This window comes from Carassius gibelio, chromosome A24, assembly GCF_023724105.1.
Source record: "Carassius gibelio isolate Cgi1373 ecotype wild population from Czech Republic chromosome A24, carGib1.2-hapl.c, whole genome shotgun sequence".
Lineage (NCBI taxonomy): Eukaryota > Metazoa > Chordata > Actinopteri > Cypriniformes > Cyprinidae > Carassius > Carassius gibelio.
The window spans coordinates 3,071,349-3,098,981 of NC_068394.1; the positions used below are offsets into that span (position 1 = coordinate 3,071,349).

At 34.7% G+C, this 27,633-nt stretch overlaps 2 protein-coding genes across 3 annotated transcripts in view; both read right to left on the bottom strand.

The window, feature by feature from the left end:
- LOC127945918 (SRC kinase signaling inhibitor 1-like) overlaps nt 1–13,727 on the bottom strand; it is a 50,410-nt gene extending 36,683 nt beyond the window's left edge. For both annotated transcript variants that reach the window (XM_052542104.1, XM_052542103.1), the window contains exon 1: nt 13,494–13,727. The gene's annotated coding sequence lies outside the window, so the exon portion shown is untranslated. The remainder of the gene's footprint in view (nt 1–13,493) is intronic.
- A 2,335-nt stretch (nt 13,728–16,062) lies between these two features.
- LOC127945933 (growth factor receptor-bound protein 7-like) lies at nt 16,063–26,577 on the bottom strand. Its single transcript, XM_052542132.1, has 15 exons — nt 26,418–26,577; nt 23,244–23,409; nt 22,313–22,454; nt 21,847–22,003; nt 20,854–20,975; nt 20,641–20,715; nt 20,422–20,559; nt 20,195–20,305; nt 19,547–19,645; nt 19,374–19,454; nt 19,110–19,229; nt 17,441–17,498; nt 17,248–17,335; nt 17,073–17,166; nt 16,063–16,971 (listed from the first exon to the last, which is right to left on the bottom strand). Exons 2-15 carry the CDS (start codon nt 23,405–23,407, stop codon nt 16,825–16,827), a joined length of 1,596 nt encoding a protein of 531 aa, XP_052398092.1. The 5' UTR covers nt 23,408–23,409; nt 26,418–26,577; the 3' UTR covers nt 16,063–16,824.
- Between the last annotated feature and the right edge of the window lie 1,056 nt (nt 26,578–27,633).

Below are 27,633 nucleotides of genomic sequence, written 5' to 3' on the forward strand. Positions count from 1 at the left end.
ACATACAAACACACACTTTTCATAACATAGTCTTTGCGAAAGTATGCAAAGTTGGATTCAGAGATGTGTTATTATTGTTAACTAAAACTAAACTATTACAAATTATATTCAATTCAATTAAAATGACATACAGTTAAATTAGATAAATAATAATAATAAATCATTTTATGTAAATGTACTGGCATAAAAAGAAACAATTAACTGAACATTATTAAAAAAAAAAAAAAAAATTGTACCTGAAATAAAATAAGTTGAAATTTAAAAAAAAAAAACATTAATAATAATAATAAAAATACATAAATCAATCAATTACAAAGCTAAATAAATTAATACGAATGACAAATAAATATATAAAAAGAGAATTTTAAAATATAAATAAATACTATAATAGTATCATGTACAAATATTTACAGGTACAATCATATTTCCCTAACTTTGAATCAACCAAAGCTGTTTTATAAATACATTTTTTTTGCTTCACTTTCAAGTTTATGTAAGTGCTGTACAATTTTTTAACGTTATTACGCACTATAAAATCACATAAAATCACACAATCCTCATAAGATAAAAAATAAAACATGCAAATAAAACTATAAGCAACTAAAATATATATATATATATATATATATATATATATATATATATCGTTGTTTGCTTGTTTGCTGTGTATCTTCTCAAATAGAAATAGAAGATGTTGCTATGGTGTTGCTAAGGATCTGAGTGTTTTTAGAATGTTGCTATGTTATTGCCAGGCAATCAACCAAAGTCAAAAAGAGTCTAAAGGTTCCATCTTTGACATTTTAAAACATTATAATTCCTACAGTTCATGTCATGTAATAGCAGCATGAGTTTGTACAAATCAGTAACCTAAAGAGCGAGCAATAATAATATTCCTTCCATTAGTGAATATCCTTATGAACTGACAGTAAAGCAACCGTATAAAATGACACTGATGTCTTCACACAGTCATATCTCTCAAAGCCAACGGGAGGGGAAACTGACGTGTTAAAGGAGGGAAGAGGAAATCAGGGATGTAGATATAAGACGCCGAGATGGTGGGACGGAAATTGTCTGATGATGTGATAAAGGTTGAACGTGAACATACCTATGCCTGGCAACCGCGTGCTGATCGAAGAATTATGATTTGTGTGTTTGTGTGTGTTTTTCTGGAGGATATATCACACTGAGCTCCAGCACATGTCAGCCAACACTAACACTGTCTGACCTGTCAAACTGAGAAACACACACAATACCACTATAAAACCGAGAATGACGTCATGCACACAGAAAATCATTATACAACCAGAGAGAGATGCATTTAGCTCATTTCTGCATTGCATTAACATGCAGCTACAACATGAGTGCTTCAATAATAAACAATAGGAGCACAGAGCAACTAAATTATTTGTAAAAAAAAAAAAAAAAAAGAAAAAGAAATGTATATATATAAGTACTAATTAAATGAATGAATTAATAAAGAAATAAAAAACAAACAAGTAAAGCAAATAACAAAACAATATTAATAAATTAAAAGGCAATTTACTGAAAAAAATGGTGAACACTTAAAAAAATAATACATAAATGACCTAATTGAATGACTAACAAAAAATACAAAAAACTAAAATAAACTAAATAAATAAAAAAACAAATAAATAAATAAAGAAAATAGCTTAAAACTTAAAAAGTGCTTTGCATATGAAGAAATTCTTCGACCGAATGTGAAAATGAGCTGGAGAAAACTAGTGACAGAGCGACTCATAAGAAAAATGTTGTTTTTCATAGGTGTTGTGCATGGAGACATAACACCCACCGAGCTCAAAATAGAAGCCCAAACTAATAAAGACACCCAAAACAACAAAACCCACAGAAGAGATGGGAAAAGATCAGAGGAGAAAACATTATATTATCATACCGCTGAGAGGAAATGGAGAAAGCGTTTCAGAGAGTGAGAAGAATAGAATAATCCACATATAGTCATAAAGTCCTTCATATTCTGATCTACCACATGAGATTTTAAACCTCCTCTAACCAGAGCCGTAATTAATGAGATGGACAAGTGGGTGGAGACTACAGCAATTAACCAATGAGAGAGTGACTGGGTCTCTGCAACATGAAATTATATTTGAGTATTACAAATCATTATTGCCATATTTAAAAGTGATTATTTTCAGGAGCATTTACATTAAAAAGCATAAAAAAGTTAAGGCTAAAACAATAAGAAACAGAAAGCTGAAGTAGAACAGTTTGCTCTTCCATCTCATTAAATACGGTCTGATTGCTGAAGGAACCGCACTATTGAACTATCTAGGTACACAAATCGTGTCTGGTATGCAAACAGTCTTCCCAGCTGGGCTAACAGTGCCTGACAAATGCAGAAATGTAAAGTATAATTCATGTCTGTACCATAAACAGTGAGAAATTAGTTCAGAATGTATGGTTCAATGGCATATTATTTCTTTCAAACTAAAATAGCAAAGCAGATCAACATTTAAAGCCATTCTAATAATTCGAGTTACACACTTTTAACTTTTAGGCCCATTTTCATCAAGTAGAACAAACCACTGTGACAACCAATCAGCAGCTAGCTACCAGAGCCCTCAAAGGACCAATCAGTGCTTTGCAGAAGCACATAAGCAGTTTGTCAATATTTGTAGTATGAAATGCCAGGTTTATTAAAAAGCTAGATTAATTCTATTCTCTGTCCTTGGTTATAACCGCAGGCATCATGCATTCATCTACAATGACAACAGAACCCATGTAATGTCCGTGTGTTTGTGTGTGATAGAGTGCACAAAGATTGATTACAGCCCAGTTTTAACACTCCTCAGATAGACACATAAACCAAGTGTGGTGTGACAGGTGTTTTGACCCCCGGACGCCTCTAAGCAGGTATGAACGATCGGTCGTAAGTGTCGGGGGATTCTGGGAATTCTTGTCTGAGGGGAGTCAGTAAAGGGACCAGGAGATTAATGATCCATCGTTTAGTGTCAGGAAGAGATGAGAGATGATGAAAGCTGGGTAGAAAAAACACAGGAAAGACACTGGGGTTCATTAGAGGATTGTAAAGAAATTTAGTGCTCTTTCACAATACGAAATTAAATTATTTATTGAGTTATTAATTTATTATATATATACAATTAAATACTAACTTACAGTATATGATTTCTAGGAAATTAAATGGATAAAAAAAAATTAATCTAAAAAACTTGCTGATTTAACAGAAGAAAAATTATATAAATGAATAAATAAATAATCAAATAAATGTAAAAAAATTTTTTTATATAATATTATATTTTTGGAAATATTTTGTAAACTGCATCAATGAAAATTTAAAGAAATCGATTATTTACTTAACTTATTAATTTAATTATATGGACATATAAAAAAATATAATATTTCTGGAAATAATCTGTACAATGTAAATTTACAAAGAAATCAGTTAATTCGATTTTAGGAAATTAAATGAACTATAAAAAAAAAAAAGTTACATACAAAATGTTTTGATTTATTTTCTAGTCCCGTTTCAGGGTTGAATGTAGTGAGAAACACCCCAGAATCCTTGAGCACAAAGGGGGTGTGGCCAGTGCTTCTGATTATGACATCACAATGGAGGTCATCGCTCATGGTGACGGTGACCTCGCTATTAAACACTGCAATAGATACTGTACACACACACCGTTTGTGTGTCATAGAGTGAGCAAACAGGCTGAGATGAGAACGAAAGAAAGAAAGAAAGAAAGAAAGAAAGAAAGAAAGAAAGAAAGAAAGAAAGAAAGTTGCAATACTATGATATCATAATACAGAAATCTAAAAGAGATGATCCATCATCTACAGGTTTCTAATAAAGCAGTCTGGTCTGTGCTGGACTCTAATAACCAGTCCAGCAGCACACAGTAATAGGGAAGTTCATCTAAAGACCCCTAACAAGAGAATGAAATTAAAAGAAAATCAGAGAACATATGCAAAGCCTAACGCTGTTTGACAGCAATTTACTGAGCTGTTACAACATCTGCACCCCAGAAGTGAGTCTCATGATGTGTTAACAGGCTCTAGGGGTTACCATCTCAGATAAATGAAATCACACAAATCAGTGGGGAAATGTTTTTAACAAATGAAAAATAAAGTCTAAGGGGCTCATTTTAATGCAAAGTTAGATTTAACTCTATATTACTGTTTAAATGTTTGTGGTTGGTAATATCTTCTAATGTTTTTGAAAATAGTGTCTAATGCTCTGCAAGGCTGCATTCATTTGATTAAAAAATATAGTAAGAACAGTAATATTATGAAATAATATTATAAATTAAAATAAATGTTTCCTATGTGAATGCTTTTTAAGATGTAATTTATTCCTGTGATCAAAGCTGTATTTTCAGCATCATTCCTCCAGTCTTCAGACTCACATGATCTTCAGCAACATTTCTGATTATTATCAATGTTGAAAACAGTTGTGCCGCTTCATATTTCTGTGGAAACCCTAAAACATTTTTGTTAGGATTCTTTTTTGAATGTAAGTATAAAAAAAACTGTTTATTGGAAATAGAAATTAGAATTTTGTAAAATTATAATGTTTCACTGTCACCTTTGAAACATCCTTGCTGAACAGAAAGTACTAATCAGAGGCCACTCTTCAATTTATTTATTTAGTAATTTATCAGACGCTTTTATCCAAAGTGACTAACAAATGAAGAATTCGTATAATTCTTACATTTTTCTTTTTTTTTTTTTAAGCAAGCACATTTAATTTTGATCATATTTTATGTCATTGTGCTTCTCAAGTGTATATTTCTTGATTTAAAAATAGATATTTGTATTGGACATGAAAACATGAAGAAAATCACATTTTGCTGTGCAGTTCTCAAGTTCCTCTCAGGAAATTAGGGCACAAGAAATGCACGATCCCAAATTAAAGATATCATGATACTGAAGTGATGATGTCATAGAAGAAATGAACGGGCAATCATAACTTGAGGCTGATATTTCAGAGTACATGAAACACCTGCTGGAAGGTGAAAGTCTGATTAGATATTAATCACCGTTAGCAGAGAAACCAGCGGGACATAAACATGCACTCGCTAAAGTGGAAGATGGAATAAAACTCCAACTAATTCTGCTCGTTATCTAACATGCAACTTATTACGCACACACAAAGAGGCATGTTGCTTTGGGAAAATAACGAGGAAACTAATTATAAGTGTGAGCATTAAATCATCACGGCAATAGCTGAATGTTAATTAATTTCGCCATGAGGAGAAACCCATATCACGAAAAATCGTCCGTGGACTGATATTTCACACCAGTAGATTTAAATGCGGCACAAAATCTCACCCCTCGCCACTACATTTTAATGAACATCTCTCCCTCTGTCTCTCAGGACTCTCTCGGCGAAGACAGGATTCAGTTTAACCTTTGACCTTGTGACATACCGCCCGCAGGAGGCTCTAAACAGCCAGAGATTGAGGATTGACACTAATGTAGCCGGTCTCAGGGTCAGTCCTCTCGTGAGGAGCATCGCCGGGTATCAGAGGACGTGTCTTAAATGAATAACCATCCTATGTGTATGGTTCATCAGCAGTAAAACATGTCACGCTGACCTCAGTGGCATCTAGCGATAATGAAAAGCAGATTTTATGGCAACTGTAGCGCTTTCATCTGTAAGCATGCATGTAAAACCGTCAGTGTGCATATGGACTTCAAAACCAACATATGGGGTCACAGATGCTGTGAAAGAATCAGAAACATGTCCAAGCTAAATATGCATGCTCATTAACCTGTAACCATCAATGCCATCAAAGACAGTATAGAGACCACCAGTCATTCCACATTTTAACAAAGCTGAAAGGAACTAGTGGCATGAAATCTAGCCTACTTTGTCGCTTATTCGAGCAAAATATGATGCACTATGCACTTATAAACTATGTACTCAGACTAGTTATTATTATGTCAAAATCATACCTTTTAAAGTGCCCCTAATTACCTTTCATGCAGTGTGTAACACCGCTCTAAGTGAATGAAAACATCCTGCAAAGGTTTAAATCTGAAAATGCACCGTGTATATATAAGTTATCGTCTCTCAAAAGAAAGAGTCGACTCTGAATCATTGAAATGAGTCATTTTTAAAACCAATCCTATGCCGTTTCATGTTGACGTCCACATTAAATATAAGCGTATTTACCCACCCATTTGTTGGTTTGAATGAAAATGCTAATTCATTCCTTGCCACTAGGTGTCGCTTTTGGCGCAGTAAAATAGAGGCTTCCCTGGTAACGCTGTACACAAAGCAGCACTGCACTAACAAACACTGTTTTATCAGGCATTACAGGTACAATGACATTAAAATGAGAACAATCTGACAAATCACCACAGATCAGTGTCATGCAAAGGAGGGGTTTGGAAAAATGAATCATTGACCGAATGGTTTGGGAGTCGTTTATCAGGGTTAAAAATAAATGCATATTATCAGACAATGAAAGTGGTTTTTTTTTTGAGCTTGCATACATGTCAACCTGTTGTTGGGGACTCCCGAAACCAAAATATGAACATTTCATAACCAATAATATGGGTACTTTAAACCTGATTTAGTTTTAGTGGACTGATAACGACCATTCAATCAGAGACATTTTGACAGCTAACACATGAAGACTTAAAATGCCAATGTAACAGTGCTAATTATACTATTGCTCACTCAAAAACATGCTCCAATGTCCTTGTTTTACTAGACAGACAAACGATGGACAAACAGAGAGAAGCAGGGCACATTATACGAAAGTCTGAATGAAGGAATTTCAGTGCCCACTTCATCATGACACGAGAGCATGAAGAGATGATTTAGGCCCACAGTAGTTTTTGAGCATGTGCGTGAGATGCATGCAAGAGGTCTGAGCTTTTAAAAATACTTGCACAGCTCCAGGGTCATTTAACAGCCAGCGTCTTCAAAACTGTACGGAAAAGAGAGAATGAGAGAGAGGACAGGAGAAAAGGATGATGGAGAAGAGAAGAGAAGCATGCATCCCACCGCTGCAGGGGCCTTCAAAGGAAACTCTGCCCCGATATGAAAATCCATAATCCAAACAGTAATGAGAGAGAGAGAGAGAGAGAGAGAGAGAGAGACTGTCTTTTCTGACAAGAATGCGAAGCCTTGCAGGAGGAGTAACTGTCGTGTCAGACAATTGTCTGAACAAAACAAAATATAAGTACGATGCTTGTGTAATATAAATCACCGACCGTCTTCATTCACACTGATTTATCATGAATATCTAGAGCTGATGTCTTAAGCACCATATATTACTCAATATTCAGATTAGTCATTTGAAGAAAGTGCTAACCGTGAGTATTACACTTTGGTTTTTGCATTTCTTTTTTATGGACTAAGCTGTTCTGAGTGAATTTTATCCTGTTGGCAATGTTCCCTGTAATTAATTTTTTTCTTGCTGAGCAAATCTTTTCTCTATCGGGCGGACATTTCGGCCACCTGAGCAAAAACATTCTTTATAACAGAGCTGTACACAAAAGTGTGTAACTTTTAACTTTGCAGTTTTTCTCAGTTGCTTTAGTGCATTTCTCAAATCATCTTTAATATTTGCAAAACAGTCTCAAAAGAACTCATACAAATAGCAAAACACCACGGATTCCCTGCAAAAGCCAATTTCTTGCTCAAAATCCTTAGTTCATCTCTCAAAAGTAAATATCTGTGTCAATGAACATGTCAGTGCCATCAGAATGACAAGTCCTCGTGTCATAGTTTATGGGTAAGACAGTCAAATCGCTTAGTCATGTTGTCAATATAACAGTTTACTCTGGAGGGATGTTCTGATGGAAACTATGGCAAGATTTTTGACGACAGTTACTGTATTGAACAGTATGCCATATGCTGTAATATCCATATATCCATTTCAAACGTACACATTTACACATTACTGTATGTGAGATATTGATTGAAAGAGACTAGATAGAATTCCCAGTTACAATTCTACAGTACTAGTGGTCTGACCCAAAAAATAATAATAAAAAACCTTTACAATGTCATTGTGATATAGAAATGGGAAAAGAAATATGGGCACAAAGATGACAATAAGTCCATTGTCAGAATTTGTAACTCTTGTGTTGTCCTTTGTCTATACAGTATAAGCTTTCCAACTGAAGATTCATGAGATGAACCTTTGAGCTATTTCAGAGAAATGGTTTATCATTGGTTTATCATCAACATTATCTTCATTAGTAAAGATTCACTTGCACAATTCATGCCAAACTGACATAAAGTCTAATAATAATGTTTAAATATAAATATAAAAAGTGTGCTTGGCAGTTTATGACAACTAGATTAACCATTTTGCATTTAATGACTTATACGATGAACTAAAGACTAGATGTTTTGAGCGGTAAGACTATTGCACAGAAAACTATATAATACATTTTGAGCAACATGACATTAGCAAATGATAATGTAGGAAACCGCAGATAAATGTGCGTAATCAATTGCATGAATGTACAAAAGCAATCGCAATTTGTTCAAAAGAATAAGAAAATGGTTTTAAGATGTGTATAAATGACTAGATGATGTGGAGATTTTCATTTCTGATTTGAGAAATGCACCAAAGCGAATGAGAAAAACTGTACTGTGCTATTTACATTTTATTTGACCCTTAATGTAACTAAATGATGCACATTTTACTTTACCTGAGAATTTTTTTTTTACAGTAGCCTACTGTGTTACCAAGAAATTCTATTAAAAATAATTTAAAAAAATCTCACGCAGAACAGTTCAATTCTCTATAACAATATTATACTCAGAACAATTTACAACCACACAGCAACAGCTTAACAATTACTCATAACAAAAAAGTCTATTTTACAGACCGAACCCCAAGTGAGTGACACTGATGGAACGATCCATAACCCAAATGAAAGACTGTAAACACTCTTCTCCCTCTTGACATCTCATCACTTCATATTTTACTGCTTCACCAGCGGCGTGAGGTTTGAGCGTTTGAAGCGTTCAGCAGCGAGAGCTCAGTGTGGGACTGAATCTCCAGAGACGCAGGTATGAAGACGATGGGAAGAAGCTGTTTTATCTAGGAAAAGGTGCTGTGAGATTTGTAAGCACGGTTAAGGGGAAATGTGGTTTCATGAACGTGAAAGAATACCTGCAGGAAATAGAGATTTGAATAAACAATTTGAAACAGTATTTGGTCTATCAAGTCTCATTTAGCAGACGTCATTCATGCAGAGAGGCTTACGGAGCATCAGTGCTCAGTCACGCTCAAGGTGAGAAGGTCAGACTGATCGCTGATCCTCTCCAGTTCCTCTATCACCTCGGCTGAGAAACTAATTGACAACATCTGTGCAACCTATATCCAGTCGTCAGCCGTCCGGCGGGCTCTGATACAGGCTGTTAAAACTATGAAGGTCCGATCAGAACAGACTAACAGCTGCCATAACAATCACTGTTCTAGAACAAGAAAAAATTACGTAGCATTTCAAGTCTCATTCAGTCACTTGCCATATGCATATTTAGTATTGTACTGTACAGTGTTTTGCACTGTATGATGTCATTCTGTAATGTTCTGTAATGCATTGTCTCATTGAACTGTAGTATTGCAGTATGTCTGTGTGCTGCTAATCAATGCATCACTGTAATCCATGATCTATCCATGGGCGCTGCACATGCGCCTGTCTTCCTAATCCATGCAGTCTACAGGGACCCACAGTAACAGAGCCTGTCTCTCTTCCCCTATCAGCCTCTTCCACCCCATCTCTCCTGGCACTCATTTACTCCTTAGCTGACTCCCTCTTCTTCCGTCCTCAGTAGCGAGGGAGGATTTTAATTCGCATCTTTTCAGCAGGATGCACGCGGTCACCTCAGCACTAGATAACACCGCAGAGAGCTCATCTGCTCTATAATGATGTTTCTGTGTGCGTGTGCATGGTATGTTCTGGATGGTATCTTGCAAATGTGCTAAATCAAGTGTGAAGCTTTACAGCGTGTGAGTTAGAGAAAGAGAGAGAGGCTGTGGTCAGCAAGAGCAGAATTTAAGCTCGTCAACCTAATAAAATCACTGCGGAGAGGGCTTTTTCCTGCAAGGTATTGTGTGTATGTGTGTGTGTTTGTGCATGTTTAAACACACAGCTAAGTGATCTATTTAGAAAGCACTTCACTCATTATCTCAGACCAAATACACATTCTGCCAGCATGCCAGTCTTTCCTTTACACATACTGATGCAATCACGTCAATTTAGATAAAAGCATCAGGCAAATGCATAAATGTATTCATCAAACATACTGAAGACTAGAGATGGTAAACAGCAATCACAGTTTCTAAATACAAATAAATTAAACAATAAATTAATAGTAACAATACAGATTGCTTAATGAATTATATATATATATATATATATATATATATATAATTACTAGGATACATTAAATAGATCATAATTGACAGTAAAGACAATGTTATAAAATAGTTATATTTTATTATTAAGAAAATAATACTGTTCTTCTAAACTTTCTATTCAATTATAATAAAATATAAATATAGAACATAAGAAAAATGTAACAATTTAACAAATATTTTTTACATTTTTAATTGTATTTAATATTTTCATTTTCACAAACTGTGGATACTATTTAAAGGCACATTTTTAAAATATACATAATGTATAAAATTAAAACTTTATGCTTCTTCTTGTGTTACTTGGCTTTTTTGCAGTGTATTTATTAGCTGTTTTGGAACATTCTGTGAAATGGGGACATTTCCAAATCCAAGGGGGACAACACACCAAAATCCCCAAAACAAGGACATCTGGTCACCCTATTTTACAAAAGTATAGTAGATAGTCTTTTCTAAAGACCTTTTTTTTCCATTTTCCACAAACAAATTTCATTCTTCTGAGTCTTTCCCTTTCTTATTCGGTGTGTCCACTTTTATGTCTCTCTCTAACACACTCTGTCTTACTCCTCTGGGTATCTGAATCTACTTCCAGCATCAGCTTTTGAAGCTTCATTGACAGAGAGACAGATGTTCATGACATCCCAACAGAAACACATCTTCATGATCCTTATTCCTCTTTTTTGCTTTGTCATGCACATGCAACTTTTCTTTCTCTCTTTATCTCAGACACCAAACACACACCGTCCCATCGAGACTCAGGTGTTGTTGTGATGAGTGAAGCATTACAATCAGATGCCGCATGACTCTCAGAGGTATGAGATGTACCATCAACAAACCAAACAAGAAAACATTCGCCTGGTGCAGTGGAGCAGCAACTACAAATACTTTGCTGTTTTTGTCTTACGGTCCTTTAATGTGATGTTAAAATACACGAATGGAGCTGTAAAGTCTTTGGAGGGTTTGATGCATTTAAGGATCTAATGTTACATTCAGACACTCAGACAGATGTTAATCATGGCAGTCAACCAAGACTTCCATCATCATCCTCTGCCGCATATCTGAATCTTAAAGCTGAAGTAAAATAAATATGATTATGAATGTTTTTCATATTCCAATTTTAACATTAAAAAACAAGTAAACCATTTGTAGATTGGTATTCCCAAAGAGCGTGAACACTGTGACTTTCAGAAACATGTTTGGAAAGAATCATTATTTCTGCAATTCCATTTGGTGCCACTAGGGGTGTTGCACTTAGACACCACATTTATGGATCTATATTCTAAACTTTTAGTGTTATTGTTTGACTAATGTTATTTCTCCAAAGTCACCTTCACAGAAATGATGTTAGTCAAGATTTCTTGCATGTTTAAAATCATTTAAAATGTTAAACAGCCTGTTTTTGCTGCTGTACCTTCTGTTTTAATTGGTTAAACTCTTCAAAGTGCAACTTATTGCTACTTGGCTTCAATAAATGGTTCAATAAAAAGACAGCTTTATGTTGTTAATATTAAACATCTGTTTGTTGTTGACTGGATGGCAGCAGATATGAATTCTAGTTTGCGGTCAATTGTAAGAAAGGAGAGGGGGTTTAAGCAGGCAAAATGATTGGAGAACTCTGCCGCTTCAGCAGATGGTCCTGGTATAACATTCTGATTAAAAATTACAACAAAAAAATTACATGAAACATGGATGAATCATTCACAATAAGATCATTAAGATTCATTTAGAAAACAGAAAGGATGAATTTACATTCAATGCAAATCTAAAATCACCTTCACTATTATTTCAGATCTCTTTACTTTGAAATAATGACTTCAAACTGAAAAATCTTAAGAAAAAGCAAAAATGAGAGTCTGATACAAAAGACTCTCCTCCCTACTCATCCTTTACCAACAAACACCTGCTTGTCCAATGTTCGCTAGGCATTCTTTGCCCTGTGGACCCTCTCCTCGCAATGGGCCCCTGTTACCCGGTTCCACTATTACCCACTGAAATACTACGCATCTGCACACATGAATGCATATGACGTTTACAAAATTTTGTTGTTGTGTAAATTAATGGCCAAAACATAAATTTTCCATTTTTTTTTAAATGTAAGCTTTATCGCCTCATGGCTTACACTAATATCGTGTATGACTTTTACACTTCTGTGGAAAACAAAAGAAGATCTCAGAGTTTTTGTTCATGCAATGTCAATGAAGTCCAATATTGCTTCTTCAAAATATATACTAAAAGAAGGTTTAAAAACAACATGCTGAAAGTAATATTATTTTTAAGTGAACTAACTGTCATTACAGTTTGAAATGATCAATTTGTGCTTCATTCAGCACAGGAGCCATGAAAGTCTACAATATTTGCCAATTTATCACGGATTGATGGGAACGTCAGCCCGGGCTTCTCTTCCTCCATTCATCTCTTTCTCCACAGCTCAGTTCTCGCTCCTCTCACTCCACCTCCTCTTCTGTCATATCTCTTGGCTTCCCTGTTTTTTCAGTCCATCAGATATCCCTCCCTCCCATCTCATGATTTAATCACACGGATATTTCCTCGCAGATCAAACTAGCGTACACTTCCAGAGCTCTGCTTCCACCTCAAAAGCACCTATGTTCCTTTACCTTGCTGTCTGGAAATCACTCCTCATTTTCCCGCAGAGGATGGACTTTTCCCTCTCGGATCACTCTTTCTCTCGTCTGTCTCTCCAGCGGTCTCACTCTCTCTGCGGTCCATGAGATGATGGAGAGACAGTCACCACATCCCATCGGTCCACCGCATTTGCTCACACACTTACAGGAGTTCATATAGCGCGTGTGCACAGTCCATTAAAATCCACATGCATCTGTCTGTCTGTCTCTCTCTGCCTGTCTGTCTGTCCCAACAACTCTAGAAGACTAGAACAAAAAGTGCCTTATGAATAATGATTCAAATGCAATCAAAACTGGAGCTTCAGCATTAAGTAGGATGAAAACGTGGACGCATAGCTCTCAGTATCTGTCAGTGTGAAACCAGAACAGTTTGTGGTTTCTCAGCGGATCATTTCTGCACTCAGCCCGCTTCATGATGGGAATCTTCAGTCCTAGAGGATAACGGTGATGCAACGCCACATACCTGCTGAGGCTGGTGCTGTCTGTCCTCTCCTCTCCTCCAGTCTGCTCACCCACCCTCGCTTTATCTTTCAGTGCTGTGTGTTACACAGCCTCGTCCTCCTTCGTTTCTCCTGTAACACCCATCCTGATCTCTCTCTCTCTGTCTCAGATCTGTGTCTTCGTTGGGAAGCACTAGCCTATTGCTGGCCGGTGTGGTGTGTGTGAGTGTCTGTGTGGGAGTATGTGTGTGTATGTGTGTGTGCATGTCCGCATGGCACAAACTGAGCTCATCTGATATTCACATGAACCCCCACTCCACCAGAAGCCCCCCCTCCTCCTCTTAAAGGTACAGTGAACCGATACTCTACACATGGTGCTCAGCAGGTTCATGGATTGAACCATCATGAGGGAAAGAGGGGGCGGGTCAGATGGGTGTAAAGGAGGGAAAAAAGAAGGATAATTGCAGGATGGCAACACTACATGAACCACAGAGTACACGATTTGCATGTACAGCTCTTGAAATATTATTAAGCCAGGAGAGAAGAATTGAAATACAGATAGTGAAGGTCATCTCTAATCAATTGATTAATGATGCACTGCACAAAAATGAGTAATTCAAAAAAAGTAATTATACTGTATTAAAACACAGACTCTAAGCAAGTGCATATAATACAGTATTATTTGACAAAATATATATAAAAAAAATCGGAATTATATAATAGTACTAATATTTCATTGTAAAACAAAATAATAGACATTGTCTAAACATTTTTATTTTTATTAATATATTAAAATAAACATTCTGTATTCGATCGATAAATCAAACATTTAATGACACACTACACAAAAATGAAATAAGTATAATAAACAAATGCCACAGAATCGAAGCAAGTGTATATATATATATATATATATATATAGATTAAAATATAATTTCTATCAACTATATTTATTTTAAATAATTTACAATATTCTAGAAAAATATAATACTAATATTAAAACAATATAAATTAATTTTATAATATTATATTATAATACAAACTTCAGAATGTAAAAGCAAATGAAAGTGTTTTAAGATTGTAATAAAAGATGTTGACACATCTTAAACTGATTTGCTGTATTATGTTGGTTATCAGGCAAAAATGAACTGATCAGCAAAGGCACTTCGGAGAGGACAGACGTGAGAAGCTGAAATTCAATCCACTTCTGTCACATTAACATCTCAGTGTTATTTGAGCTTCAGAAGAGAGACAAGCTATTCCATTCACATCTAACACCAAAATGCATTTTATTTTATCCTTAAAACTACAGGAAATATGGATAAATAAAATGCAACTCGAAGCACTGTGCAGTCAGTCAGAACTGAGGCCAATTTCATTTTATTAAATCTTACTTTAACTCGGAAGGTAAGAATAATTAATCATAAGATTTCAGAATTACTTGCACATGTATACATTAATTGAAACAATGAATCAAACTCCTGATCTTGATCAAATGAAACCGATTTGAATCTGTTTAGAGCACCATGTTTAAACTCAGAGGAGTCTGGTGTGTTGTTCTCTGTGTGTCTGTGACCTATAGTTTCAGCAGTGCTTCATCTTGCAAACACCACATTAAGGTACAGTCTGAGTGTGTTTGTGTGCGTGTATGATAAAAGTGTGTGTTGGAAAGGTGGAGATGAAGCTTTTATGCAGGTTTGGGGACATTGTTCAATCTTAAATTAATCATACCTCATAAATAAATAAGAGGGCTGGCTGACCGGTTGAGTGTCTGAGGTAGGTAAGGTGGAGCTACGGCAAGCTAGTGGAGACAAAAGATATGTTTCATGACAACAGAGGCACAAAAGTCACAAGCCAAAACAATGCTTAATGGCAATGTTTAGAAGGAACACATTTATTTTTACTTTAATATTATGTATATTAAATACAATTATACCTGTATATGACAGCGTTTTAACTAATAATTAAAATATAATAATAATATATAATTTATAAACTAATAAATACATTGATAAATATTTATAACTAAGCAAATAACTGCTAATTTAATTGTTATGATTAAAATATAAAATTGAAATTTAATTTATATCATAATAATAATACACATTAATGCATACATTTTTATATTAATATAATGAAAATTAATCCAAGCTCACAACTTCCTTTTTTTACTCAGATGAAATCAGAACTTATTTCATATTGATTATTAATTTGACTACACTCTTAAATTTATGTTCACACTATATTGATATTTAATATTGTCAGGATGAATGATGTGTCCTTCACTGACTCACCGACTGATCACGGTCTCCGTTATTTACCCTTATAATATAGGATTAATGTATGATTCATGCTGAGGTGATCACCTCGCTTACATCTGAATAAATTACCATCTCATTCAATCATCTGATTCAAAATGAGTCAAGCAAATCAGCATATAAAGCCTTCATACTGCAGCCTGGACTGATGACCTCATTTGAATATTAAAGGAACAATCCCCATGGCAACAACACAGTGGAGACCTGACAACTGATGCACTGCTGATGTCAAGTTAACTGAAGCATACCGAAAAACACACACAAGTACACACGATCAAAACTACTAAAACAACAAACACTTGTTTACTTATTTACAACTTCAGTTTGAGGTTTTGGTCAGAATTAACCTACATACACACAACCAAGCACAACTGTTAAACAGAACAAGTACTAAACAATGCTAAAACTGAATAAAAATACAGCATAAAAGGAAACGTAAACTGGCCTCGATGATCTTAAACGTCAGTATTATGAAAAAAATAATAAACACACACCCATAAATTAGATAGTGTTGAACAAAAATAATAATAATAAATCTGCTACATTGAAATTGTATCCTTCTGCAACTTCAGATATGCATTAATGTATCCCTAGGTGACTATTAAGAATAAGGTACAGTAAAGCATTCAAAGCATCAGTGCGCCCCCCAGTGTTGAAGGAAGCAATAGCAGGAAGTTCCCACATGATTGTGCACTTTCCAGTTCAGAAACATTCCCGGATTGAAGGATGATGAATACAAATAGCTTGTAAACAAATAGTCCATAAACTATTAAGAGTTTTGTTTGGTTGGATAACCAATATTAAAGACCTATATGCGCTCTAAAGTGTGGTAGAGGTATATAAAAAATAAATAGAATTACTATGCACAGAAATATAGTTTTTTCTTTTTTCTGCAAGGGGAGGGAGGTTGGGATTATGAAAAACTGTGAATGTCCTGACATCCACTTCGAGTCATAAAGTGAGAACTTTAACGGTCCAGAGACTGGCGCTGGGTCATTTAGGTCCTAGGTTTGGGGGAGAGGTCAAAGGTGAAGGTTTAGAGTGCAATGCAAGTGCAGGGGTGTTTGAGACACACAGGTAAGATGCCGCGGTTGATCTGGTGAAACTCCACCAACTGCAGCAGATCTGTGAACAGTGTGACACCATCGTCCATCGTGTAGTACTGTTTATCCCCTTGCTCTAACTACAGATACAGACAATGAAAAAGAGAAATCAAGATGAGAATATCTCATGGATTGTATTTCAGCTATCCACAACCTGAAGCACAGCCAGACAATGACTTACGGGAATGATGAGGTAGTGTTTGGTCTTCAGTTTATGACACAAGGACAACACAAAGCACTGCGCGTGCAGCTGACTGTCACGAACCAAAAACATCCTGCAGACAGGAGAAACCTGTTTAAACACAACTTCACAGTGCAAACCTACATGATACACAAAAACATAAGATCATTCTTACCCGTCCACCTGACCCTGCTCCTCCAATAGCCTTTGAGCTTCAGTTCGAGACACGCCCCCATGGAACCACGGCTGAACCTGATGAACCGCTGTAGATACACACACATACAGAAAACTTTAAGTAATGACTGATTCTTTCTCATTGATAACATTTTACATGATGTCCGTGTGGACGCGAGACGCAAGACACTCACCGGACAGCTGTGGCCCGTGACCGTTGGTGGGTAAACTGTGACGCAGAGCTTCTCTCTTCTGAAACAGAAAAATACCCCATTAAAGAAACATCTATAGATAGGTGAGCAAAGACTTGATCAACTTGGGGTTTCTGGACCAAGAAAAAAAAAAAAGTCATTTTCATTATTTATTAGAATTTAAATAATTAAATCATTTTTTTCTTCTTTTTTTTTTCTTTTTTGTTAATTGACAAAGATAAAATAGAATACAGATATTATAATTATAATAATAAATTACATATATACTGTATTGGCAACTAACTGACAATACTGTAAGTTGAAATACTAAAATTACTATTATACATATTATATATGCAATAATTTCACATTCAATCTTCAAAAATTAAGATATTAACACTAGAATTTCATATCTGTTTAACAGCATCTTTTTATGACTGAAGGGGAGTATCAACTATTACCAATATTACTGATGTCCCTATGATTTTATTTCTTATATTTAACAGTTGACTATAGTCACAGTATAGTGTAATTAAGAGTTTTTAGTTTTAACATTTATTAGACTTTAACATATAACAACTTTTAATTTAAGTGGACTTAAAACAATCATTACATAAACCCATTAAAATTCATATTTACCTGTGCTCTTCAGCAATATGGAAATATACAGAAATTTAATAAAGGGTAACACTTTACAAGAAGGATCCATTAGTTCATGTATTAACTAACATGAACAAACAATAAACAATACATTTATTACAGCGTTTATTAATCTTTGTTCATTTTAGTTAATGAAAGTATCGTTCATGGTTAGTTCTTGTTCATTCACAAGCACTTTTGATTTTAATAATGCATTAGTAAATATTGAAATTAACGTTACCAAAGATTAATAAATGCTGTTGAAGTATCGCTCATGCTTAGTTCATGTTAACTAAAGTAGCGAACTAATATTAATTAATGATATTGTAAGTTACCAAATAATACATTCATATATTTACATAATAGAACCTTATTGTAAAGTGTTATAATTTTTTTTTATTTTAAAAAGTGTTTTAAAAGATTTTTTTATTTTCAGCAAGGATGTATAAACATTTTCAAAAGTGACAGTGACAATGACATTTATAAAGTTGCAAAAGATGTAAATAAATGCTGTTTTTTTTTTTTTTTTTACTTTCCATTCAAAGAATTCTGGAAAAAAAAATGTTTATTGTTTACACAAATATATATTAAGATTTTAAAATGTATTAAAATAGAAACTGTTATTATTATTATTATTATTATTATTATTATTATTATTATTATGAATATTGTTCTATTTTAAAATGTAATAGTAATTTTTATATTCCTGTTTTCACTGTATTTTTGATTAAATAAATGCAGCCTTGTTGAGCAGAAAAGACTTCTTTTAAAAACATTAAAATGTTTTACAAACCCCAAAAACATAAACATAACATATAAATAAACTACATTTTAAAACTAGACTCAAGGGAGTTCATAAGCATCTTTTAAAAAACAACCATACTCTGTAGTTAATGCAAACTTGTTTTTTACAAATGCATAATAAACCCTGAAGCCTCAGGCTGGGCGTCACAATACAACAGGCATTCATAGCATGTTTCAGCGCTGTGTAGCATGAATACTGTTTCTCCTGAGCACAAATACACATACACACCCGCCAGCTGTGTCCTTCCTCCTGCTCGGCATTCTGGGCCTCATGTGGGTTCTGAATCACTCGTCCGCCGCTCTTCCCTGAAAAATCCATGGCCACCATCGACTCCTCTCGGTCTGCATACTGACAACGACACAGGTGTGAGAAGCTCAGTGAATAACGAGCATTTTCAATCCCTTCCTCACACAAAGCCAACATATGACTTCAGAATATAGTGCACGAGTTGTGTGGATTACTTTTTTGGGGTTTGAGAGATGTTTTCTGTACCTTGGAGTCTTGTCGTGATGGTTTGTGAAGTCTGGCACTGGATTGGGAGAGCTGGTAGTTACACTGGAGCTGTTTCCCATGCTAAAACACACACACACACAGCAGGTTTCAGATGGAGCTAGTCCAGTGTTTTTCATAGCGAGTGTGTGTGGTGTGTGTGTGTGTTCATATACCTTAAACAATCTGAAGGCCGTGATCCAGCATGTACGACTCTGCTCACTGTCGGCACACATCAGCTTCAAATCCTGACAGCGAAACCTGTCTTTTAAGGCCTAGCGTTCATACACACACACACACATTCATGTTCATTTAGCGGTCTACACGAGGACATACCATAGACTTCTGCTGCTGTTATGTAAAGATAATTATCATTATTATAGACTACCTCAAACCCTAAAAGAAAACCTATTGCATTTTTTAAATATAATCAAAGTGCTTTATAAACTGCTTTCATAAATTGTCACTAAAACTGTAACCAAAAATAAATAATTTTAATAGAAACTAATAAATAGAAATTAAAATGACTAAACTTAACATATATATATATATATATATATCTCAAATATGAGATATAAAATATTCAACTAAAATATTCAACTAAAAATAAAAACATTTTATGTTGTTCTTGCAACTAACTGAAAAAAAAGTTGAGATACTAAAAAAAAAAATCACTCACTCATAATAATAATAATAAAAGCAGATACATTTATTAAAACATAAATGAAGACTGAAAATATAAAAATACAAATGGATTCAAAATATTAATAAAAACTATAATAGTATAAAAATAAAACCAAAATAAGACTTTTCCTATTGGCTACCTTAATGCAGAAGACATGCTCTCCTGGAGCCCCGTAAAGTTTACGGCCATTGAACACTGTGAACACATTCAGATCTTCCAGATCTCCGATGAACTGCAGGTGTCGAGGTTCCTACAAACATTCATATGCATTCAGATTTTACATGCATGTTCATGTGTACATATACACTTTGTGCACTGTGTGTGTGTGTGTGTGTGTGTGAATGGGTTTTTGTTTGTGTGTGGCACCTTTGACTGTCCTTTGTTGGAGCAGTACAGTCCAGAGCGTCGTAAAACGAAATAAAGTTTCTTCCAGGACTTTTTCCCGCCCTCTCTCACATGGAGAAACCCTTGAATCTCTGGACAGGAGCCACTCTTCACCATATTCTACAAGGGAGACATTTACTGGTTTTATGAAGACAATATAATTGCCATTTTTATGTTTTTAAAAGCTGTAGACCAACATACCTGCACCAGCTCTGATGATGTCATGCCTTTAGTGACATCAGCGCTGTCCGATATCATGTGCTCCGGGAAAAATAACTGCATTACAGAAAAAAAAACTAATTACTAAAAATGTCTACATTTGGTAGTTGTAACATCATTTAAGTTAAAAGAAGTTTGAATATTTCTATTATATTTTCAGATAAATTAGAAGATGATTATAAAGAGGTTTCATACCACAGGTTTTTTGAAGAACTCGTACTTAGCGTAGTTTTTGCGGAAGATCAGCTTTGTGTCACTTTCTACAGGCCAGGATGACTGAACCTGCACCACAAGCTCATGGTCTTCCAGACAGCGCTCTTGGGGAAAAAAAAAAACAAATGCAATTTTTGAAAAATAAACCATTTAAATTAAAAATTTACACATTAAATTAAATGAACCTTTAAATTAAATTGTATTACAGTTTCATTAAATTACAAATTAAAAATACATTTTATTGAAATTGAAACGGAATAAAAAAATAAATGTAAAATGCATTCAATAAAATGTATAAATAAAAATACATTTAACATTTAAATTAAAAAAATTCATTAAATGAAAATAGTTTTGTAAAACAATTATAAAAAAAAAAAAATGTTGCTAAATACTTGACTAATTGAACTGTCATTCATAAGCCATCTAAACCAAAGGTTCGTCCAATCCAGCACCTCTCAAAAGCACAACTAAAGCTACTGTAAAGCCTGTATAACAGGTTGTGTTCATTTCAATGCTGTTTATTTTCCACAACACCCCTGGGTCCAATTTCTTTCAGCAAAGAATCACTCATTATAATAGCACAATAAGACACGACAGCTTTTGCCTTAACATTATTTCTACACAAACAAGGTGGCATTAGAGTTGGTATTCAGTGTTTTTATCCAAACAATGAGTCATGAATGTGTGAGAACATTATCGATTTGTCAAAAGCAAAAACACTAGATAGTAACTTGTTTTGTAGAGCAAAATCAAGTGCATGCAAACAACAAAGTGAATGCAAAGCAGCAACCCACTGTTTTCCAATTCAAATCTCATTACTATTAAACTTCCTTTGTAGGTGAAGTATGCAATTTTACGTTGTATTATGAAAGTATTTGTATTAATAAGCTACATTATGAAAGATGGAACTCAAAGGAGAGTATTAGCAATTGCATTATGTTGTTTCAGTGCAAGGACACCATCCTCAAGTTTTACCCAGGCCTAAAGCAGAATGATGTTCAATGAGAGCCCAGCTTTCCTCGTCCGTACAGTGTGCGTTATGCGCTAGCATACGACAAACATCATGCGCTGTCGTCCCAGATGTCACCAAAACCGACCGACTGTGTGTGGCGTCCCCAAAAACCCGAAGCACCTACGAAAACACACAAGAATCTGATCGTAAATCATTCAGAAACTAAGATGCATGCAAATGCATGCAGTGTTTTGTTTGTTTGAGGTCATGAACTTTTTTGGAGTGCCAAAGAATGTGCTTGTGCTATGTATTTTTATTGACAAGTCTCTGAACTGAATGCCCTGTGATGTGTTTGTGTACATGCATGCTTGTTTTTCCCTTGAGGATGGCCTGTCATGCTGTCTGTCACCTATTATAACTACTGAGAATTCATAGTGCCACAGGCAACTGTCTGTCATTTGTGTCACAGATGAAACTGTGCACGCTTACGTGTGTGCTGCTGTTGGATGGAGGATCTCTCCCGCTGAAAGACCCGGTCAGCACCGGAGAGTGTGTCGGACTGCAGAGCTCCGGAAACGGATTGGGAATCAAAGGTGCAGATGAAGCTCGAAACTCCGTTTTAGTTGGAATGCTTAAATCACAAGACCAGGAAGAATAATAAGTAAAAAGCATCAAGAACATCAACACATTTTGTTTCCATAGAATGAAATATTTCCGGCTGAAACAAGATATTTAACAGGAATAAACAGAATAAAGGCAGGACTTGATCAAATGAACACTAACCATATTTTATAACATGCATTTAGAAATAAATAATCTCAATAAGACAAAAAAGTGGACCTGTTGCTAAAAAATTAAAAAAGTAATTAAGGCAAAATGCAATAAAATTATATAAATTATTATAAATTAGCATCTATAAATAAGGAACTTGGAACAGCTTGAAGCCGTTTATAGACTCTTGCTATAGTTTAAAATGAAATAAAATGTATATTTAATTAAATAAAATATAAATAAATATAATTACATCATTAAATTCAACTTGGAACTGTCTGGAGCGGTTCATACAATTTAAAATGAAATAAAATTAGATTCAATTTAGTTAAGTAATTTAAATTAAATTAAATACAATCATGCAGGTTAAATATAAATAAACAGAATTACATTTTTAAATTCAACTTTGAACTGTTAAAAGCTGTTTATACACTACTGCTTTAGTTTAAAATAAATGTAAATTAAATGAAACATTTATATCAAGATAGGTTATTAAAAAAAATCTATATCTATTAAATTAAGTTTTTTATTAAATTTAAATAAAACAGAGAATCACATCATTGCTTGGGGGGGGGGGGTCAGTTTGTTTTTTAAGCAAATTTTCAGCCACAGTCAAATACTACAATAAGCACTGAGTGCCACGAGTTACCTGTAAGTGTTTCTGATAGTCAGAGGCATCGTTCGAGGTGTTGACATCTGAAGGTTTTGGGAAGATGGAGAACATTTCACAGACACCGAATCTCTTCTGGACACGGTCTCAATCATCGACCTCCTAAACACTTCCAGCTCTGACCTGCAGCCTTTCACCTCCATCACTGCCGAGAGACACCAGACAAACGCTCCGTTTGAAAAAGTTTTGGAAAGATTTGACCACTTCAAGGTGCGACTCATATACCGAAATATTTGCTACTCTACACCATGTCAAAATATATAAAAATTTGTTTTCTTAAGTTTCCCTTCCCAAAAATAGATTTTACTCAACATGCCCGAACCTGATTTTCTGCCAAGAACAAAAAAGAAAACAATGACGTGTGCCAAGTCTGTGTAAGCGAGTCTTTAAGTCACACCTTTTGCAATCTTTTGTTTCTAATCTTTTATTCGCTGTTGCTAAAGGAAACAGAACTGTTGACTAGACACTCATATGTTGACTGTGTCTGAACTTGTGAATCAGGAAGCTGACAGAGAAACTCAACCGTTCACCTCTTAAACCAGAAAACACACAGTGAATAATAAACGAATGCATGTCAACACTTCTAAGCAAGTCTGTTCGCTGTTCCCAGGTATAAAAGCAATCAACCAAATACACTTTCTTATATTTATGAAACTAGACAAATAACACACAGTTCTTTTCTTTTCTGTACCTAACACACTTAAACACTATCTTGCACCTGTCAAATTAAAAGGGTGATGTCACTCTCCACAAATAAAGCTTCATTGTCCCTGTTCAAGGCTGTGGGCTCTACTTACATCAAATAACAAAGAGGGTTAACAACACAGACCGCATTTTCATGCTCTAAGCGAAAATGCATTTGAGGGTTTCTTTTAAGCATGCATTATTAAATGAGCAGTTCAGAGAGTCTGCAGGTTCAACATAAACACAACCTCAAACCAAACGTGATTACAGTCAATGTGGCGTGCAAACAAATTGGAGAAATGAAAGTACAAATAATTGTGCACCTGTTGCTCCGTCCTCTGGATGATAAGCTTGTGTTTGTTCTGCTTTGATGTTGTTTCATCACTTGTTAACATAGTAGTATACAATAGTGTAATATAGCATTGCTCAGCGAATGATGAGAACAACTGTACTGTACCAATAAAAAGTGCATGCAAAATTAAACAAGATTTTTAATACTTAATAAAGCAGTTCTTCAGAAAAACGAGAGCAGTTTTAACCTACTTTGTCTATTCTTTTTTTTTCATGTTGGATATAATTCAGTATTAAGTCACTAATATTAAATAAAAGATCTATTAGCACATATAATTATGCGAGGAAACACATCCACATTTTCTTTTGTTTGTTTGTTCTTTCTTGCTTTCTTTCTTTAAAGGGGTCATATGATGCAATTTCAAGTTTTCATTTCTCTTTGGAGTGTTACAAGTTGTTTGTGAATAGATAAGACCCCTTTTAGTTGCAAAGACTAAAGTCTGAAACCCAAAGAGATATTCTTTATAAAAGCTAAGACTCGTCCACGACCTCCTAAAACCTGGTTTAAACACGCCCCCACATGTCTATGTCACTGTGTGGGGTGATTTGCATAACACCGGCCAAATCAAAAGGCATCAAAAAAATAATAATAATAGGCGATTAATATTTTCTATATTTAACAGAACCACGCCGATTCAAACTTGAGCCAAAGACGTGTTTTTACAGCGTTGTGCATTATAACCAATCACACATTATGCTGTTGAGCTTATGAATGCAATGACCAACCAGGTGATCAGAGGAGTCATTCTGAGAGCGCTTGACCTCTAGACTGTCAGTGAAAATGTCTTTGCACTCTTTCTGTACAGTGAAAGTGTTATGATTAGTAGCCTAACTTGCAATGTTTTTATTCACATTAACATTCAATGTTAAATTCACATTTAATATAAACTCAGTCGTATTAAATGTTATTGCATGACACCCAAGTGTTTATGCATGGTTAATAGATTACATTATTAGGTTGCTTTGACCCTCATCCACTATAGATCGATATAATAAAGGTTAGAATCAAGAGATTTCATGATATAGTTAATGCATTCTGGAATGTTTCGTATAAAAAACTGCTGTTGTGACTGCTGTGTGTCACATGATGACCCCCCATCCACTCCCAATTCATGCCCCATCAAAAATAATGAGTGGCTTTAATAATGGCTTTCCAAAAGAGGACAGAACTAGACATCAGTGGTTGAGTTGTATTTACAACACTTTTCCAGAACAGTTCAATCTAAATATTCAGATCCAGACATGGTTTTATGTTTATGCGGTGCGATACGCAACGCAACACATAAAAAGACAATATAAGTCATTATAATCCGAAATTATGTTCCCACTGGAAGGCCTCGTTTGTTATGGGTTTTATTACTTTTGTATCGCCACAGCAGGACACGCACCACAGTTTGGCGAGGGTCTTAACATTTCGTAACACACTTGAGGTATTTGGCCAATAACAATGCACTGGATAGCTGGCCAATCAAAGCACACTTTGCTTTTCAGAACGATGTGCTTTGTAAAAATCGACACGTTTCAGAAAGGCGGGGCATAGAGGAGCAACAATAACATACATTATGTGAAAAAAAAGTGTGTTTGCTCATTGCATTCCACCAAATACACAACATAATGTACTTTTTAGCAATGTCATATGACCCCTTTAAAATAATGACATTCGTCAAGCTTCATATTTTTAACCAATTTTATGCTTTATTTTTTATACCAGGCAGATGTAGGAATCACTGTTCTAGATGTACAGATGATACTCATAAACAGACATTTATGCCACTTTTACTAACTAAAATGTATCATGGTATTACCATGCAAGCTGGAGTACCTTGTAAACAGCATTAAAGGGTCAACTCCATAATTTGGATGACAGTAGTAGTTTCACATTGAAATGTTTTTGACCTGAATTAACCCTATTAATCTGTCACTTTTGGAAAACGTATCCTATTATAGTTTAAACAAAAAATAAAACTACTTTAAATCACTAACCTTCGAATATCAGGACACGTTGTAAAACGGCACAGAGGCACTTGAGAATACGTTAACAGTTTAGTTTCTATTAATATGTTGACATATGCAGAGTTTAATGTAAATCATAGAGTTAAAACAGTGTAAATAACTCACCTGCATGTACACCGTCCGCTTCTTGTTGTCTGGTATCGGTTTACGGTGACACACGCTTAAGTTAAAGTGTTTGTGGAGTGTTTCATCCTGTCCAGCAGGCATGAGTAACATCCTCTTTACTCCAGTAGGGTTTCGTCTGAACACCTGACGCGTGGGCGGAGCTCGTGAACGCACAGGCGACGGAAGGGCGTGGAGGTTCACGCCTACACTCAACAGACGGAGATGATGAGCTCATGATGTTTTTTCTACAACAGCCCACGTGCTTTTACGTAACAGGGTGCTTCTAAGCCACGTATTTGAACTTCAACTGATTATGTCATGACTTTTTAAAGTTGATTAAATGTTGACAAAGTGTTTACTCACCCTCATGTCGTCCCATAATTGTTTTTGGAGTCCGTTGACTTTTGTATGGACGAAAACAAATACTCTTTTTAAAATATATTATGAGTTCGGCAGACGTAAGAAATCAAACAGGTTTGGAACGTCATGAGGATGACTCAATTATTCTTTTTTTTTTTTGGTGAAATATAAAAAAGGAGGCCAAATTAACACTAATTATATTTCAGGATGCCTATTGACAACTGAAATTAGAACAAAATATCTATAACATAAGCCATAAAATGTGACCTCACAAAGAAATGGTCCAATGACAAAGCTTGCCCCACATTAGTGTTAAATGTGTCAGGTCATGGCAAGGAAGTCTTTGAGCAATATAAAGTTAATTTAGTTAGGTTAGTTAAGTTAGTTTAATAGATTGTGTATATTTCATATGTGCATTTAATTTTCTTTTTTATGTTATTGTTATTTCGTAATTAATTTGTATTTAATTATTTTGTTTCTCCTTATTTTTCGGATATTTCATTATTTGTATTGAATTTTCTTTTTCTATTTTCTTTTTTTTTTTGCAGTCTAAAAAGAGTAAGACTAAAAGGGGGGTCATTCATAATCTGTAGTCAACTATATTTTTTATAACTGAATACATTCGTTTTAATATCAAATTTACATGCTATGAAGAAAATTTACTTTGGCTAATAATTATAAAAAGTAATATTACACATCCAATTTGTCATAAATTATTATTACCTCTTTCTGATGTGCATCTCTCAATCAAAGGTTTACCAAAAGTAGTACATCTGTTATACTTTTCCTTTATACACATTTACCATGGTAATCATATTTCCCAGTAAAATACCATAGTTACTATTGCTATTTGTGG